This window comes from Bombina bombina, chromosome 1, assembly GCF_027579735.1.
Source record: "Bombina bombina isolate aBomBom1 chromosome 1, aBomBom1.pri, whole genome shotgun sequence".
NCBI classification, from domain to species: domain Eukaryota; kingdom Metazoa; phylum Chordata; class Amphibia; order Anura; family Bombinatoridae; genus Bombina; species Bombina bombina.
The window spans coordinates 367,678,200-367,697,907 of record NC_069499.1 but is presented as its reverse complement, the minus strand read 5'-3'; the positions used below and the strand labels follow the sequence as shown (position 1 = coordinate 367,697,907).

At 37.3% G+C, this 19,708-nt stretch overlaps 1 protein-coding gene across 1 annotated transcript in view; it reads right to left on the bottom strand.

Moving 5' to 3' along the window:
• Positions 1 to 406: 406 nt before the first annotated feature.
• Positions 407 to 19,708, bottom strand: part of THSD7B (thrombospondin type 1 domain containing 7B) — a 1,177,597-nt gene continuing 1,158,295 nt past the window's right edge. The window contains 1 exon segment of the mRNA XM_053712541.1: positions 407 to 743. Coding sequence (XP_053568516.1) covers positions 662 to 743 — 82 coding nt within the window. The 3' untranslated portion in view covers positions 407 to 661.

Below are 19,708 nucleotides of genomic sequence, written 5' to 3'. Positions count from 1 at the left end.
TTAAAATGCGGTAACATTTCAAAGGACCGGAAATGTGTATATACATTTTGTTACTATGTACTGATTACAGTAACCATAATTGCCAGCCATTGTGTTAATTATGCAGTCAGTCAATAGGATTCTTCAGATAAACAGTTCATTTATCTCAATCCATTTACTTTCAAAGTTCAAAATGGAATACAGACCATATAACATGGAAATAACTGAAATATAATTTATCTTCATAATATTGAATTTCATGCCTTTTAGTGCGTTTCTTGCTTAAGATCCATCAAATACTTCTCCAGATTTAAAGAAAAAATAATTTAATGGAAAACGTACTATATACAAATCAATGAAATAGGTGCTAATATAGTACATAAAATGTTACTTCTTGGTACAATAGTATGCCATAGGATTTCTTAGAACAAACACACAGGATTCTTTGAAGAAATTTATATTTTCATTCTCAATTTGATAATATAGGCGTCTTGTGATATCCACCTGTTTTTGTTTTTTTATTTGCAAGCAAAGTTTTATATATGTTTGCCAGGGTTGTTCTGCACTTTGACACATTTCTGACAACTGTTTTATTGTGAAATTGTTACAAAAAAGTGAGCAGTTAAGGCAGTTGAAGTTTATATTTTGGCTTGCATGTGTTGTTGTTTTGTTTGTTTTTTAGTTACATATCCATATCTCCATCGTATGCCAAAGTCAGAGGCTTCTGCTGAGGAAATTGACTCATTTTTTCTTTTGGCTTTTTACTGAAAGACACAAAAAATATAAAAAATACGTAATATTAAATTTCAAGCAGCTATGATACAACATAAAAATATAATATATAAAATGAAAATTTTCATAAGTGAAAATTAATACTCTCCAGAAAAGAGAGTTTAAGATATATTGCCATAAATCCACCCATTTTTTTTTCTTACTCAAAATTCTATGAACCTTCAAACTAAAATTGCTTTACATTTTATGGTATATATATTTTAAGCATTATAAAGTTTGTTTGATTTTTGTAAGGGGGGTAATAATGAGTTATCTGAAATGTAATTTCCTCCAGTTTCACAGTTAAATACATGTGCTAATTTGCGGCTAGATTACGAATCTTGCGTTATGAGGTGTGCGGTGCTAACGTGCAGTTTATTCTCACCGCTCACTTCCCTGCAGCGCTGGTATTACGGGTTTTTACAAACCGGCGTTAAAAGACGAGAAGTGAGCGTAGAGCAAAATTGAGCTGCATACCGCACTCCAATACCAGCGCTGCTTAAGTGAGCGGTGAGCTGGTTGTACGTGCTCGTGCACGATTTCCCCATAGACATCAATGGGAAGAGCCGGCTTAGAAAAAGTCTAACACCTGCAATAAAGCAGCGTAAAGCTCCGTAACGCAGCCCCATTGATTCCTATGGGGAAACTAAAGTTATGTTTACAGTCTAAACACCCCTAATCTTACACTTATTAACCCCTATTCTGCCGCCCCGACATCGCCGACACCTGCATTATACTTATTAACCCCTAATCCGGACATCGCCGACACCTACCTACATTTATTAACCCCTAATCTGCCGCCCCCAATGTCGCTGCCACTATTCTAAATTTATTAACCCCTAAACCTAAGTCTAACCCTAACACCCCCTAACTTAAATATAATTTAAATAAATCTAAATAAAATTCCTATTATTAACTAAATTATTCCTATTTAAAACTAAGTACTTACCTATAAAATAAACCCTAAGCTAGCTACAATATAACTAATAGTTACATTGTAGCTAGCTTAGGGTTTATTTTTTATTTTACAGGCAAGTTTGTATTTATTTTAACTAGGTAGAATAGTTACTAAGTAGTTATTAACTATTTACTAACTACCTAGCTAAAATAAATACAAATTTACCAGTAAAATAAAACCTAACCTAAGTTACACTAACACCTAACACTACACTACAATTAAATAAATTACCTAAATTAAATACAATTAGCTAAATTACAAAAAACAAACAAACACTAAATTACAAAAAATAAAAAACAAATTACAAGATCTTTAAACTAATTACACCTAATCTAAGAGCCCTATCAAAATAAAAAGCCCCCCCCAAAATAAAAAATCCCTAGCCTAAACTAAACTACCAATAGCCCTTAAAAGGGCCTTTTGCGGGGCATTGCCCCAAAGAAATCAGCTCTTTTATCTGTAAATAAAAAAAAAATACCCCCCCAACAGTAAAACCCACCACCCACACAACCAACCCCCCAAATAAAAGCCTAACTAAAAAAACCTAAGCTCCCCATTGCCCTGAAAAGGAACAGGCAATAGAATGCGAGCTCAATCCTATTGGCTGATCCAATCAGCCAATAGGATTTTTTCAACCTTAATTCCGATTGGCTGATAGAATTCTATCAGCCAATCGGAATCTAAGGGACGCCATCTTGGATGACGTAATTTAAAGGAACCTTCATTCGTCGTTAGTCCATCAGAAGAAGAGGATGCTCCTCGCCGGATGTCTTGAAGATGGACCCGCTCTGCGCCGAAAGGATGAAGATAGAAGAGGCCATCTGAAGAAGACTTCTGCCAGTCTGGAGGACCACTTCTGCCCATCTGGAGGACCACTTCTGCTGGATTCGTTGAGGCCATCTTGCTGCTTGGATGAAGACTTCTCCTGGTAAGTGAATCTTCGGGGGTTAGTGTTAGAATTTTTTTAAGGGTGTATTGGGTGGGTTTTATTTTTAGGTTAGGGCTTTGGGCAGCAATAGAGCTAAATGCTCTTTTAAGATCAATGCCCATCCAAATGCCCTTTTCAGGGCAATGGGGAGCTTAGGTTTGTTTAGTTAGGCTTTTATTTGGGGGGTTGGGTTTTACTGTTGGGGGGGTATTTGTATTTTTTATTTACTGGTAAAAGAGCTGATTTCTTTGGGGCAATGCCCCGCAAAAGGCCCTTTTAAGGGCTATTGGTAGTTTAATTTAGGCAAGGTTTTTTTTTTTATTTTGATAGGGCTCTTAGATTAGGTGTAATTAGTTTAAAGATTTTGTAATTTGTTTTTTATTTTCTGTAATTTAGTGTTTCTTTTTTGTAATTTAGCTGATTTAATTTAATTTATTTAATTGTATTTAATTTAGGTTATTTATTTAATTGTAGTGTAATGTTAGGTGTTAGTGTAATTTAGGTTAGGTTTTATTTTACTGGTAAATTTTTATTTATTTTAGCTAGGTAGTTAGTAAATAGTTAATAACTATTTAGTAACTAGTCTACCTTGTTAAAATAAATACAAACTTGCCTGTAAAATAAAAATAAACCCTAAGCTAGCTACAATGTAACTATTAGTTATATTGTAGCTATCTTAGGGTTTATTTTATAGGTAAGTATTTAGTTTTAAATAGGAATTATTTAGTTATTAATTGTAGATTTTATTTATATTTATTTAAATTATATTTAAGTTAGGGGGTGTTAGGGTTAGGGTTATGGTTAGGTTTAAAGGGTTAATAAATTTAGAATAGTGGCAGCGACGTTGGGGACGGCAGATTAGGGGTTAATAAATGTAGGTATGTGGTGGCGATGTTGGGGGCAGCAGATTAGGGGTTAATAATATTTAACTAGTGTTTGCGAGGTGGGAGTGCGGCGGTTTAGGGGTTAATATGTTTATTATAGTGACGACGATGTCCGGAGCAGCAGATTAGGGGTTAAACATCTTATTATAGTGTTTGCGATGCGGGAGGGCCTCGGTTTAGGGGTTAATAGGTAGTTTATGGGTGTTAGTGTACTTTTTAGCACTTTAGTTATGAGTTTTATGCTACAGCGTTGTAGTGTAAAACTCATAACTACTGACTTTAAAATGCGTTACGAATCTTGTCGGTAGAGGCTGTACCGCTCACTTTTTGGCCTCCCAGGACAAACTCATAATACTAGCGCTATAGAAGTCCAATAGAAAAAAGACTATACGCAATTTACGTAAGTAGGTTTGCGGTAAGGCCAAAAAAGTGTACGGTACACCTATACCTGCAAGACTCGTAATAGCAGCGGGCGTAAAATAGCAGGGTTAGGACCTGTTAACGCTGCTTTTTTACCTTAACGCACAACTTGTAATCTAGCCGTTGGAGCCTAGAATGTCTATAAAAACAGGAAAAAGAAAGTCTTCTTTATATCTTTATGTTTTTTAAATTTATGATAAATACTTTGGTAATTTTATAACACATTAGAAAGATATCTAAGCTTTACCTGCAAAAGACAGAACAAAGCAATCATGTAATTTTCTAAATGATAACTTGTTCTTATTTGAATATAAAGTACAGCTAGGGCATTCTTATGCAAATGATCTACAATCATTCTCATCATTCATCACATAAAAAACTTTAAGGGCTAGATTACGAGTGGAGCGCTAACAGTTATGCCCAAACAGAAAGGGGTTTATCGCGGTCTTTGCACACGCCGGGTTTACCAATCCTATTACAAGATTAAAGTAAATGCGATCGTTTGAACACAATGGCGATTTACGCAAGAATGACTACCGCATCCTCAGAGCTCTGGTTAACTGTTTCGTGAAACAAAAAAGTGCCACAAAACACATCATAAATACATTACAAAGTACAGTTACGCACAGAATAACACCATCTAATAAAAATTATTTATAAAATAATTGCACAAAAAGTTATAAGGGCTGAAAGATATGAGGTCTCAGGTGTAAGAAAAATAGGCAAAGGGCTTTAACATATTGATACAAATATTTACATGTCTGAATATGTATTTGTATGTATATATGTATATTTGTGTGTACATATGTCTTTATGTATTTATATGTGTGTACATATGTCTTTATGTATTTATATGTGTGTACATGTGTCTTTATGTATTTATATGTGTGTACATGTGTCTTTATGTATTTATATGTGTGTACATGTGTCTTTATGTATTTATATGTGTGTACATGTGTATTTACAGACATATATGCACATATAAAAACATATATCCACACACACATATATATATATATATATATATATATATATATATATATATATATATATATATATATATATATATATATATATATATATATATATATATAGTGCATATATGTGCATTGGAGCTCTTTGTATTTGATTAGATCAAAACATATAAAAGCATATTTATGCAATATTCATATTAAATAAAATGTTATACTGTGTATTTACTGTAAGTAAATATTTCACATTGCAGAACATGTTCTATGTATTTATAAATATATATTCCTATATATATATATATATATATATATATATATATATATATATATACCTATATATAATCACACACACACACATATACAGTGTATATATAGGTATAGATATATATTTACCCAAAAAACTCATATATATATATATAAATATGTATTTATGAATAAATAGAACATATTCTCCTATTTGAAGTAAATGCTCACGTGATAGTCTAACCGTTTTTTTGCACACATTGGGTTAGCGCACGTGTGAATGCAAGTGGGAGCATTAAATAATGCTTCACTTGTTATTTGGCCCACATCTTCTTTGATACACAGAAGGCTTTATTTATTTATGTATTTATATATTTGTTTATTTATTTATTTTACTGGATTTCATGAAAACCTATTATATGACCATATAAATAGTAAAGACATTTTGTTTATTTTTAATCACTGAAATACACAAGACCATCAAACAACATATATGAATTTTTATTTTAAACACATTAAAAACAGTCACTTCTTGACTGCATTGGTTTGTAGTCCTGGGGAACACAGTCACTTATTGGAAATTGTCTTGTTTATCTTATGTCTTTTGCTACAGCCAATTAGGTATCAATATAAATGAGCTACTGCACATATCAAGCAATGACTGCTCAGCATTTATAAGGGTCAGGGTTCTGTAGTGAAGTCTGGTAACTGCAGAACCTTGACAGTCGTACATGCTGCACAAGAATTACTTTATATATACAGTTCAAGAGAACATTTAGACAACATTCAAGTGGCATAAGGGGCATAGGTGCATGAGTTTTTTTATTTTTTATTAATTATCCAGTAACATAAGATATACCAAGGGTGTCTATATGCAAATGCTATAAATTTGTATTTAAATAGGTTTAAATTTTGGTTTGCACATAGGATTTTGTATAATTGTGCACCTAAAGCTTGTTTGATGTTTTGATGTTTGTTTTAGCCAACTTTGCTTCAGTAGGCATTTCAAATATTTTGATTGATGCCAAGAAAAACACAGCAAGGACTACAGCTCCATGCCGAAATATGTCAGCTTGTTTTTTTGGCACTACTTATGGCCCAATTGGTGAGTGGAGTGGAGTGGTAGATGGAGCTTGCGTTCGAGCTTTAAAATCACTAGAAGTAATTTTTGCGCTCAGAGATTCGCACTCGTATTACGAGTTCAAAGTGAATCTTGCGGTCGTAAACTCGTTATAACAAATATACTTTGAGAAGTCGCAAACACAAAATCACATTCCCCATAGACTTCAATGGAGCCAATTGCAGTTATTTAAAAGCGCAATATAAGATTATATTGCATATTTCATAATCCAAAGTTCTGCACAAAGCAGGATATGTTCAATTTATTCTCAAGGTGATATTGGAATACATATCTGATGATTTTTTTCACAAATATATATTTAAACATACAGTTGCAAGAAAGAGTATGTGAACCCTTTGGAATGATATGGATTTCTGCACAAATTGGTCATAAAATGTGATCTGATCATCAGCTAAGTCACAACAATAGACAATCACAGTCTGCTTAAACTAATAACACACAAAGAATGAAATGTTGCCATGTTTTTATTGAACACACCATGTAAACATTCACAGTGCAGGTGGGAAAAGTATGTGAACCCCTAGACTAATGACATCTCCAAGAGCTAATTGGAGTGAGATGTCAGCCAACTGGAGTCCAATCAATGAGATGAGATTGGAGGTGTTGTTTACAGCTGCTCTGCCATATAAAAAACACACAACAGTTCTGGGTTTGCTTTTCACAAAAAGCATTGACTGATGTGAATGATGCCTCGCACAAAAGAGCTCTCAGAAGACCTACGATTAAGAATTGTTGACTTGCATAAAGCTGGAAAGGGTTATAAAAGTATCTCCAAAAGCCTTGCTGTTCATCAGTCCACGGTAAGACAAATTGTATATAAATGGAGAAAGTTAAGCACTGCTGCTACTCTCCCTAGAAGTGGCCATCCTGTAAAGATGACTGCAAGAGCACAACGCAGACTGCTCAATGAGGTGAAGAAGAATCCTAGAGTGTCAGCTAAAGACTTACAAAAGTCACTGGCAAATGCTAACATCCCTGTTAGCGAATCTACAATACGTAAAACACTAAACAAGAATGGATTTCATGGAAGGATACCACAGAGGAAGCTACTGCTGTCCAAACAAAACATTGCTGCACGTTTACAGTTTGCACAAGAGCACCTGGATGTTCCACAGCAGTACTGGCAAAATATTCTGTGGACAGATGAAACCAAAGTTGAGTTGTTTGGAAGAAACACACAACACTATGTGTGGTGAAAAAGAGGCACAGCACACCAACATCAAAACCTCATACCAACTGTGAAGTATGGTGGTGGGGGCATCATGGTTTGGGGCTGCTTTGCTGCGTCAGGGTCTGGACGGATTGCTATCATCGAAGGAAAAATGAATTCCCAAGTTTATCAAGACATTTTGCAGTTGAACTTAAGGCCATCTGTCTACCAGCTGAAGCTCAACAGAAGATGGTTGTTGCAACAGGACAATGACCCAAAGCATAGAAGTAAATCAACAACAGAATGGCTTAAACAGAAGAAAATATGCCTTCTGAAGTGGCCTAGTCAGAGTCCTGACCTCAACCCGATTGAGATGCTGTGGTATGACCTCAAGAAAGCGATTCACACCAGACATCCCAAGAATATTGCTGAACTGAAACAGTTCTGTAAAGAGGAATGGTCAAGAATTACTCCTGACTGTTGTGCACGTCTGATCTGCAACTACAGGAAACATTTGGTTGAACCATTTATTGCTGCCAAAGGAGGTTCAACCAGTTATTAAAGTGATGGTAAACTCTTTTATTTTTAAATGACATATTTACATTTTTAATGTTATTTAATGTCAAACCGCATTATTACTTTTTAATTTTCAAATGTAAATTATCACTATTATTAGTCTTATTATGTTCTCATGTTTGCAACGCAGCTCCCCGCCTCGCTCCGCCCCCCTCTTACATGTTCCTAACGAAACTTTCTATTTACTCCTCTCTCCTCCCTCTACTTACGTCATCTGTAGTGCTCGTTCACGAAAGTGAACGCATGCGCATTTGTTTCCCTGACGTTCTGGAAGTAGAGAGTGCCGTGTGAAAAATGACATAAGACGCATGCGTGAAATATAGCGTGCACGTGCAAAGTCTTATCCGGATTTCAATGCTTTTAATTGGTTGGTAGTATAGTCAGGAATGATCGTAATTGCGCATGCGCTAAAAATTATATTGCGAACAGCCTGTCTAGCGACTGGAGATATGATTGGGCACAGGCAGTGGAGATCAATGTGATGTCACGGTGGGCGGGCGATTTTACGGAACGGAGACATTCTGCAAATGAAAAAAAAAGGTAAACTGCTATTTCATGTTTAGATGGAAATTGCACAGGACATTAATATAGAGTATGACTATCCAGATTACAAATTGAAACGATACTGAGTTTACCATCCCTTTAAATCCAAGGGTTCACATACTTTTTCCACCTGCACTGTGAATGTTTACATGATGTGTTCAATAAAAACATGGCAACATTTCATTCTTTGTGTGTTATTAGTTTAAGCAGACTGTGATTGTCTATTGTTGTGACTTAGCTGATGATCAGATCACATTTTATGACCAATTTGTGCAGAAATCCATATCATTCCAAAAGGGTTCACATACTTTTTCTTGCAACTGTGTATATATATATATATATATATATATATATATATATATATATATTTTATATATAGAGAGAGAAGCGTGCTCACAGGAAAAAAACAACCAGTCATGCAAATCCAATCCTTACTTCAGATATTAGACACATGGGATGAGGTGATTGGCACATAGTGTGCCTAACAACAGATATATCCAACCTAGATAGCTCCCCAACAATATTATATGGGGCCTTGGTATAAGATAAATACCAACCACTATGGTCAGTATCTAGATCCTCATCCCATGTGTCTAATATCTGAAGTAAGGATTGGATTTGCATGACTCCATGTGTTTATGATGTAACATTATATGGCTCTATTTCAATATCTTTAAATGCCCAGATATGACCCTAATTAACCTTCTAGGTCTTATTTTGTGTGGCTTTGGAGCACTGCTTTCACCATGTTGGCTGATCGTCTGTAACTTAGCCAGTATTATATTTTATGGTATATTGAACAGTTTATAACCCCTGCCTTTATGTGTAAGGGACAAGTTGTTGATATTCAATGATTATGTCACTGTATGTTTTTACCATCCCTGTTGGGATTAACCAGCCGTTTATTGAAATGGGTATGATGCCGTCTGTATTGCTGTATTAGGATCAGCTGTTGGAAGCTGTAAGTGAGTAGTGGTGTGTATGATGGCACCGCCACGATTGGTTCCTGCAGGAGGCAGGTCCAGTATTTGAATACAACTGAGCGGCGGTTTGAAGATCTCTATTTTCAGTATCGGGAGTTCATTTTGACAGTGCGGTTCGCACTATTTGAGGTAAGAAGGGTTACAGATCACTCTGTGGCTCTTTGTTATATTATTTAAAGCATGTAGTACATATGACAAGTGACCGCAACTGTGTAGGCTAATGCTTAATATTTTAGTGTTACATTTAGCAACGTGCTGCTCCTGCCTATGTATATAAAGGAAGGCTTATTAATATTGGTACAATATCCTGGTATGTTTGCACCATCCCTGTTGGGGTTCACTATGTAAGCATTTATTTATGAGAATGACTTTAATGCCGCCCGTGTTGATTTACTTTTGATTAGTTGTCAGAACCGTTTGATGTTTGGGGGTCTGAGTGTTTACACTGCTGTGATTGGTTTCTGCAGATTGGAGCTTCTCTACGTTAGCGCAGTGGGATTGTGTTCTGAGCACTCCGGTTCTCACATTTGGCAGTCCGCTGTAACTTTGCAGTATGCACCATTATAGATTTGAATGATTATGGATAGTATTGCTGCTCTTTATGTCTATTTGTAAGTGCTTATAACATTTGACAAATGCCCGTTATTGCGTGATCAGCACAGGCTAAGTGACTAGCCTGTAAGTGTGTATTGTCTTGAGAGCAGTGGATACAGTGTTCACAGTTGCTCTAACATGATTGTTGTGAAAGGATTTGTCTCTTCCTCTCTTGCAGAGGGCTGTAAATGTAGTTCGTGTGGGATTGAGGTTGAAGTACCTAAGGTTTTGGATGCGGCTCCCCTTTAATCTTTTGTATATATTGGGCTCTTAACACCCCCCTCCCCCCTGGCCCATCGATCGGCTTTGGGGTTTCTTAGTTATGTGCACGTGGTTTTGATTTAGACAACTGGTGTTTATGACACTGTATTTTGTCTTCAACATTCATGGTGGATAGGACAGATGGACATTATCATATGGCTATAGTTACCGCATAGGATATCTACTAGTGGGCTGCATAGTTGTTGTGATTGGTTTCTTGTTTTTGGTCTAAGTGTATCCATTTATACACGGTGATTACCTATTGTTGATGTACTGTTGATAACATTCTTGATTAAATCCTTGCAGAGATTTTGGTTACAGTAGGTGTCTAGGCTCCCTTGTTTCTATCTTTGTATTATTCTTTTTGTCTTATCTTTTTACTCTTTCTTGTCTTTGTTTTGGCTATTATTCTTTACTATTTTTCCTGTACCCTGGCTTTTAATTATGTGAGTCCTCATATTGGGCTCTGTCTATATTCGTAGGTTTTGGTGGAGGTGGATAACAATCTCTCTCTGGTGGAGGGCTGTCACTGGTGTACAGATAGGTATTATGTTTTGTTTTCTGTGATTTTGATTGCGTGCTTTTTATGCTTATGCTCTTTAGATTATGAAATTGTCTTGAAGACAGTGATGTGCGCTGACTTCAGAGGCTGGTGAGGCAGTGGCTAGGAATCGGATATGCCTTCATTCTTTAGATATCCTTTGTTGAAGAAATAGCAATGCACATGGGCGAGCCAATCGCATGAGGTATCTATATGCAGCCACCAATCAGTAGCTACTGAGCATATTTAGATATGATTTTCAACAAAGGATATCTGGTTTTCTTCATTCTTTTGATATCCTTTGTTGAAAATCATATCTAAATATGCTCAGTAGCTACTGAGCATATTTAGATATGATTTTCAACAAAGGATATCAAAAGAATGAAGAAAGCCAGCTATTAGATGTAAATTGGAAAGTTATTTAAAATTACATGCTCTTTCTAAATCATGAAAGAAAACATATGGGTTTCATGTCCCTTTAAATGGTGTCTTGGAAAACTGGTCAACTTAGTAAACATGATGATTTTAGTCTAAAGGATTGTAACAGAAACTCTTGCCAGATAACAAAATGCTTGCTCTGATTAGGAGATCTAGAAATCCAGGCCCATTAAAATATGTTTAAAACATACTTTTTACTTTAATGCTGCAAATTATACTTATAGATTCCTTCATTATCATGGATCTACTTTTTTTGTGTGACTGTTGCAATGTAATTTCAAACATGTGAGAAATATCAGGGAATATAAATAGGCACCAAAGTATGGTGCCTACTGCCTAATCCAATTTATATTCCCTGATATTTCTCACACATGCTGCCTTGAAATTACATTGCAACAGTCACACAAAAAAGTAGATCCATGTCTGATCTCATAGAAGAATCATGGGATGGGCATCGTGAATATAGATTTAATACTAACAATATATACTCTGTCTCTGGATGAGCATTTTTGTCTTAGTATCATGATGAGACACAGGTAATTGGTGGAGTGCAAAAACACATTTTATTTGTAGCTTGAGCAAGTTGAGCTTCAGGTTCAACTCTAGTATATATATATATATATACTATGACATGACTATGCCTACTTATGCTATCTGGAAATTTAAAGGGACATGAAACTCAGTTTTTCTTTTGTGATTCTGATAGAGCATACAAGTTTAAGTAATTTTAAAATTGACTTCTTTTATTAAATTTGCTACATTCTTTTGGTATCATTTGTTGAAGGAGCAGCAATGCACCATTGAGATCTCGCTGATGACATGTGGTAAACCAATGTCAAGAGATATATATCTTCAACCACCAATCAGCCGCTAGCTTCAGTAATGCATTTCTGCTCCTGAACCTATCTAGGTATGCTGTTCAACAAAGGACTACAATAGAGTAAAGCAAATTAAATAATAGAAGTAAAGTGGAAAGTTGTTTAAAATTCCATGCTCTGTCTCAATCATAAAAGAAAATATTTGAATTTACTTTAACCTTTAAATTTAAAATTTCTATCATGCATATAAAAATTAATTTTATTAAAATATTGTTTTGCATAAATATAGGTTGATACAGACAGACAACCATACACACATATATTTATATTTCCTCAGTATAGAAACATGTCTTACAGAAAGAAAATACAAAACATGTATTACATTTTAAAATAACCCCTCTAAGATTCATAACAGGAAAAAAAAATGACTTTAATGCCCTCTAATAGTACAGCCTATATTGTAAATAATTGTTATACTACATAATTCACAAGATATGTCATGTGCTGTGCCCTTGTCTTGCTGAACTGGTTTTCTTTGGTATATTTCATAACACACAGACATAAAGACACTTACACACACACACACAGACATAAAGACACACACACAGACATAAAGACACTTACACACAGACATAAATACACTTACACACACACATACATAAATACACTTACAAACACACATAAAGACATAGACACTTACACACAGACATAAAGACACTTACACACACACACAGACATAAAGACACTTACAAACACACATAAAGACATAGACACTTACACACAGACATAAAGACACTTACACACACAGACATAAAGACACTTACACACACACAGACATAAAGACACTTACACACACACATAAAGACATAGACACTTACACACACACATAAAGACACGTACACAGACATAAAGACACTTACACACACACAGACAGACATAAAGACACTTACACACACACACACACACAGACATAAAGACACTTACACACACACACACAGACATAAAGACACTTACACACACACACACAGACATAAAGACACTTACACACACAAAGACACAAACTCTCCCCACACACTGGTCATTACCCCAGTGGCACCATCACAGTTCAACTTGTTTAATAGAGCAAAGACCAAAGTACTATTTATTCTATTTATTTATTTTTTAAGAAAGGAGCACATTTAGCTGACCTTTTAGCTTCCTGGTGCAATTAAACTTAGTACTAAGTCCTAAGTATGCTCCCCTTTCCCCGGTCTTTTAAAACACACATTCTCATTATCTGCAGTGGAAAAAGGCCATAAAACAGCAGAAAGAAAGAAAAAAACACAACAGAGCATTTTTTTAAGTAATTAACATACCTCCTCTGTCTTCTCCGTGCTGAAAGCCCAACCCCCTGCTGCTGTCTTCACAGATACGTTCTGGCAGGAAGTTAGCATTAAAAGCAAACAAGCTCCACACAGTCCAGCTGTCAAAGGCTCTACCGGGAGAAGTGTAGCAGCTGTAATCCCTGCACTTCTCCCCAGCCATAGTGCCTAAAGTTTTATCACAGCTCAGGATGACTCACGCAAACTGGGCTCATTAAAAAGGCTCTATTTTTCATCTGGCCAGGATTTTCTTACCGCTAACTAACTGCTCCATACTAATACTTTCCTCTGCAGGTTTTACAGTAGTTGTCATCTATGCAGACCGAGTGACTGAGTCCCACTACTAAGAACCACTTGCTGGCCCCCCAAGCAGCGTTTTCTTATCCGGTGCAGCAGCAAGCAGAGCAGCTCCCTACCATCATGAATAGAAAGCTGGCCAGCAAGATGCACAGTCTGAATGGAGTATTTGGACACAGCTTTCTATTTATGATGGTAGGGAGCTGCTCTGCTTGCTGCTGCACCGGATAAGAAAACGCTGCACAACACCAGCTTAGTAGCACTCAAGAACTCACTGTCTGTGACTGTTGATTATTCATGACCCACCCGCCGTCCATCACCTACCTCTGGCTACTACGCCGGCTGACCACTCCTCTCCTAGTCTCCCCCTGAGAGTCCTGACTCCTGACCTGACTGAGGCTGACAGTCCAGACAACTCACAGTGTCACACAGTGCACGTCTCACACAGCCACCGACTCTGACTGAGAGCACTCACTGACTGACTGTAGCACTTGTCTTCAATGATCCTCTCTGCTGCTCTGAAGACAACGGACATGCATAAACACCTGACCTGCGCATTGCGGCTGCGCAACTATTTCCCGCCCGGCAACTCAGCCTAGAGACTCAGACATAGTGATGTCTGATTGGCTGAGGGGCGGGCAGGCAGGGCTCCCGAGGCTAGCCTCCGGTGTGAGCAGTTATGGGCTGCAATAGAGACTGCTGCATTAGCTATTATTCCCCACTGGGTGGCAGTCTCTAAAGCAGCCCATAACATAAGACAGTATTACATTCACATTGCGCAATGGAAGGATAGCTGGCCTCTACCTTCTTGTGCAATATGAATGTATTACTTAATATTACGTAGTTTTCTTTTTAAAACAATAAATTGCAATAAAATAATGAATTTGGTGGAGGGGTGGGGGGTAGGGGGGTCACCTTTTCAGATGGAAAAAAAAAATGAAAAAAAAAAAAGATTTCTTTTTTTTATTTTTTTATTTTTTTATAAAAAAGGCTGTAATTCCCACATTGGCCAGGGGAAGCACTGCCTCACCTGCCTCCAATGAATGCACGTCACTGCTTGAAGAAGGCCTCTGGATAGGCTGAAACGTCGACATTCTTTAATATGTGGAATCAATAATATGAATAAAGAATACTTATTGAATAAAGCCCTGTGAGTGCCCTCCATCTACATAATTGCTCTATATATATATATATATATATATATATATATATATATATATATATATATATATATATATATATATATATATATTCTAGAAAGGATGCACTCTCCAGAAATTTGCTAAATCGTGACCTTTTATTGGTTACATTTCAGGGTTTATCCCCTTTGTCAGACTCCAAAAGTTAACAAACAAGCTACTCACCCTTAACGTGTCTTATACATCTTCAACTGATGTAAAACCCAATGGCGCCGAGCCACCACCCAGACCGCCACTCCCACCAGCTGCTGTCATCCAGGGTCGACTTAAACATCAATAACCCAAACCGTGAAAGTTAAAAGCCAACTCTCGGTGGGGGCATCTGAGCAAATGTGAGGGATTGATCACTTTTTATAATGTCCCAATTCCTTGTAATCGTGTCGCTGATGTCCTTTTTGTCCCCGGTGTATGTGGTGAAAAAGGTTAGTTGATCCTGTTTATGTCTGGTATCGACTTTATTCAAGTTCTGCAATTGCCTATCCAGTACCTTCTGTGGGTAGTCCCTCTGTTGGAATCTGTTGGACATTTCTTCAAGTTGTGTTGTTTGTGCTGTATCGTAATCTGTATTATTCCTACACACCCTCTTAAATTGGGATTTTGGTAGAGATCTTTTTAAAGGAGGTGGATGTCCACTTGTGTAGGTCAGTAGAGAGTTATGGTCCGTCTCTTTCCTGAAAAGTGTAGATTTTAGAATACCAGCCTCTTTGTATAAGCACAAGTCCAAGAAATGGATACTCTGTTTACTTGCTTCCATCTTGAAAGTGAGTGCTTTATTAGCCTTATTCATGTCAACAAACCATTTTTCCAGAGACTCTTTAGTTCCAGTCCAGATAACCAGCAAGTCATCTACAGTATATAGCGTCTTTATAATTTGATCCTGCTATCGATAAACACATCAGTGTCTACACGTGTCTACCATGTAAAGGTTGGCGTAAGATGGGGCGACTTTGGACCCCATTGCCATGCCAGTCTTCTGAAGAAAAAATTGTTTTTCAAATTTAAAGTAGTTCATGGTCAAACAGAACTCAAGTAGCTGTAATAGGACCTCCGAGGGGGGTCCCACATAAAGATTCCTTGATAGTTGTTGTGCCCTGGCTTGTACACCTTCCCCATGAGGGATAACAGTATACAAGCTTGTCACATCTAATGTGACAAGTAAATCATCATCTTGTTTTGCGAAGGAAGCTCTTTCAAAAGTCCCAAAAGGGTAGGGGAATCAAGTAGAAAGGAATCCATGTGTCTTACATTTGGAAGGACCCTGGGTGATTACGGGAGGATTCGTGAGTGCTGGCCCTTTGATTATTATTATTATTATCATCGGTTATTTGTAGAGCGCCAACAGATTCCGCAGTGCTATAAACAAATGCGGAGTACAACAAAACAATTATAGGGATCAAATGGGTAGAGGGCCCTGCCATGAGTTGCACTGTTGTGCCCTTGCCTTAATTGAGTACTTATTTTGCTTCAGCACCCGACCACATTTATGCTAAGCGTGCAGCTTAAGACACTACTTTGGTCTTATTTCTACTTGGCAAGTAAAAAAGTGTTTTTGTAAACAGTGTAAAACTCTGTGAACATGGAACTTGATATTTCTGACAATACCTCAGGGTCTGATGTGATACCAGGAGCAAGCGTGTTCCAGTTCACTGAGGATGATGCGAGAGAGATTATCTTTGATGCTTTGACTATTGGACCAATAACCAACAAGCCATCAAATATATACACACATTTGGTAAAACTCAAGAAGAGGGAGAAGGATCTTGTCCTGCATGGGGCATACCTCGGAGTACTATCGCAAATGCTTTATCCCTAGGGGATAATTAAAAATATCCCTACATATGGGCATAAGAACAAAGCATTTTGTGATAGATGGTGTAGCATTCTTAATAAATGCTCCCTGGACCTGATACTGTTGGTGGTACAGGAAGTTGAACGATTGTTGGAAGAAACCAGAGTGGGATTAACCTACAGTAGTTACAACAGGATCCCTCTGAAGATTGGTTCAAGAAACTTAACAAACAGATCCAGACATATGAACAGGAGCTGATTGACTTTAAAAATCACAAATTGGAGGTGGTAACCAATGACTATCGGGTATTTGGCTCACTCCAAACCTGAACGCAGACAGAGGAGGTTTCAATAAAAAAAAAACAAGAATCTGCAAACTGTGGATAGTTTGGGATCAGGATCAGAAGGAGAAACCACCAGTGTGGCAGGGGTTGCCAACCCACTGGAACAAAAGGGAGTCACCACTTGTTCAAAAAACACGGGGGGCAAGGACAACCATCTCAAACATGTGGGATACAAAACAAAAGCCACCACGGTCGCCAAAATGAAGGCAGAAGACATTGTGATCAATTTAAGCTCTTATTAATTGTCTGAAGTTGAAAAGAGAGTTTGAAATAAAGGACTTTCTTTTATCCCCACACAAAGGACCAACTCCCAGGGAAAACAAATGATAGCACCATGCTAAGAAGAACTTCAAAATTTGATCCTACTAGCAATAATGCTAGTATCAAGACCTTTTCGAGATTGATATATGCTGAGATGGATAAATCAGTTAAGACGAATAGCAACATAGTGCACAACAACCTCACCCGGGAGGAAAGGACAGCCCTGAAAAAGTTGAAAGAACAAACCTCCATCATAATCTGTCAGGCGGATAAAGGAGGGGCAATTGACCTACAAGATTATCAGGATTACAGATTGGATGACGAGGTCATGTATACCCGTTAATCGGTGGATCCAATAAAGAGTTTCAAGAAAAGAATTCATGCCTACCTAATGAAAATCTTCAAAGAAGATTATATTGACAAAACAACATTGGAATACCTGAACACTGATTTCCCGAGGACTCCGGTCTTCTATACATTACCGAAGGTGCACAAGAGCTTTCAATCACCGCCAGGAAGACCTATTGTGTCTGCCATAGGGTCTATATTGCAACCTTTGGCTACTTATCTTGATAGCATCTTCCAACCATTTTTAAGACACAGAGATTCCTTTCTACTTGATTCCCCTAACCTTATGGGACTTTTGAAAGAGCTTTCACCGCTAAAAGGTGATTCACTTGTCACATTAGATGTGACAAGCTTGTACACAGTTATCCCTCATGGTGAAGGTGTACAAGCCATGGCATGACAACTATCAAGTTATCCTTACATGGGACCCCCCTCAGAGGTGCTATTACAGCTACTCAAGTTCTGTTTCACCGTGAACTACTTTAAGTTCAAAAACCAATTTTTTCTTCAGAAGACTGGAACGGCGATGGGGTCCAATGTGGCCCCATCTTGCGCCAACCGTTACATGGCAGAGTTCGAGTCTGTAGACACTGACCTGTTTGTTCATAGCAGGATCAAATTCTACAGACACTATATAGATGACTTGCTAGTTATTTAGACTGGAACTAAAGAGTCTCTGGAAAAATGGTTTGTTGACTTGAATAAGGCTAATAAAGCACTCACTTTCAAGATGGAAGCAAGTAAACAGAGTATCCATTTCTTGGACTTATACAGAGGCTGGTATCCTTAAATCTACACTTTTCAGAAAAGAGACAGACCGTAACTCTCTACTGACCTACACGAGTGGACTTCCACCTCCTTTGAAAAGATCTCTACCAAAATCCCAATTTAAGAGGGTGTGTAGGAATAATACTGATGACGATACAGCACAAACACAACTTGAATAAATGTCCAACAGATTCCAATAGAGGGGCTACCCACAGAAGGTACTGGATAGACAATTGCAGAACTTGAATAAAGTCGATACCAGACCTAAACAGGATCAACTAAAGTTTGTCACTACATACACCGGGGACAAGAAGGATATCAGGGACACAGTTACAAGGAATTATAACATTATAAAAAGTGATCAATCCCTCCCATTTGGTCAGATTCCCCCACCAAGAATTGGCTTTAGGAGGGCAACCTCGCTAAGGGACATGCTAGTTAAAACTGATCTACAATTGAGCTACCAAAAGAAAACCTAGTTGGGTACCATCAAGCCCAGGTGCTTTAGATGCCTAGGGTGTGCTACCTGCAGTGCGCTACAAAAAGGGCAGTATTTCACTCATCCTACAAAAAAGAAGTTCTATCACAAATATTGTTTGACTTGCACCATTACCCATATTGTTTACCTTCTCCACTGCACATGTGGACTTTTTTATGAGGGTAAAACCACAGACGATTTACATACCAGGATGGCCAATCATAGGTCGGCCATAAGGGTGGCCATACAGAAGGGAACATCTGAACAGCCAGTGGCATGGCATTTTGCCAGTAAAGGCCATAGGGTTGTTGATCTCAAATATACTATTATAGACCATGTCCACACATTACCACGGGTTGGGGATAGGGGTAAGGTCTTGCTACAGAAAGAAGCAAGATGGACACATTGACTTGAGACCTTAATCCCGAAGGGCTTTAACTCTAATCTTGATTGGCATTGTTTCTTGTAGATGGGAGTGTGTTAGGATATTAGTACCTGTTATGATTAACTACATTTATTGATTTGCTATAACCTTTTTCTTCACATACAGGATTGCAATTAATCCTTTGTAAAATGTTTGTACATTGGAATACTATTGTATACATCTTGTTCTGTATGTTAGATAGTATCTTCTTAGCTTCTTGAGATTGGTCAGATGTGAGCAA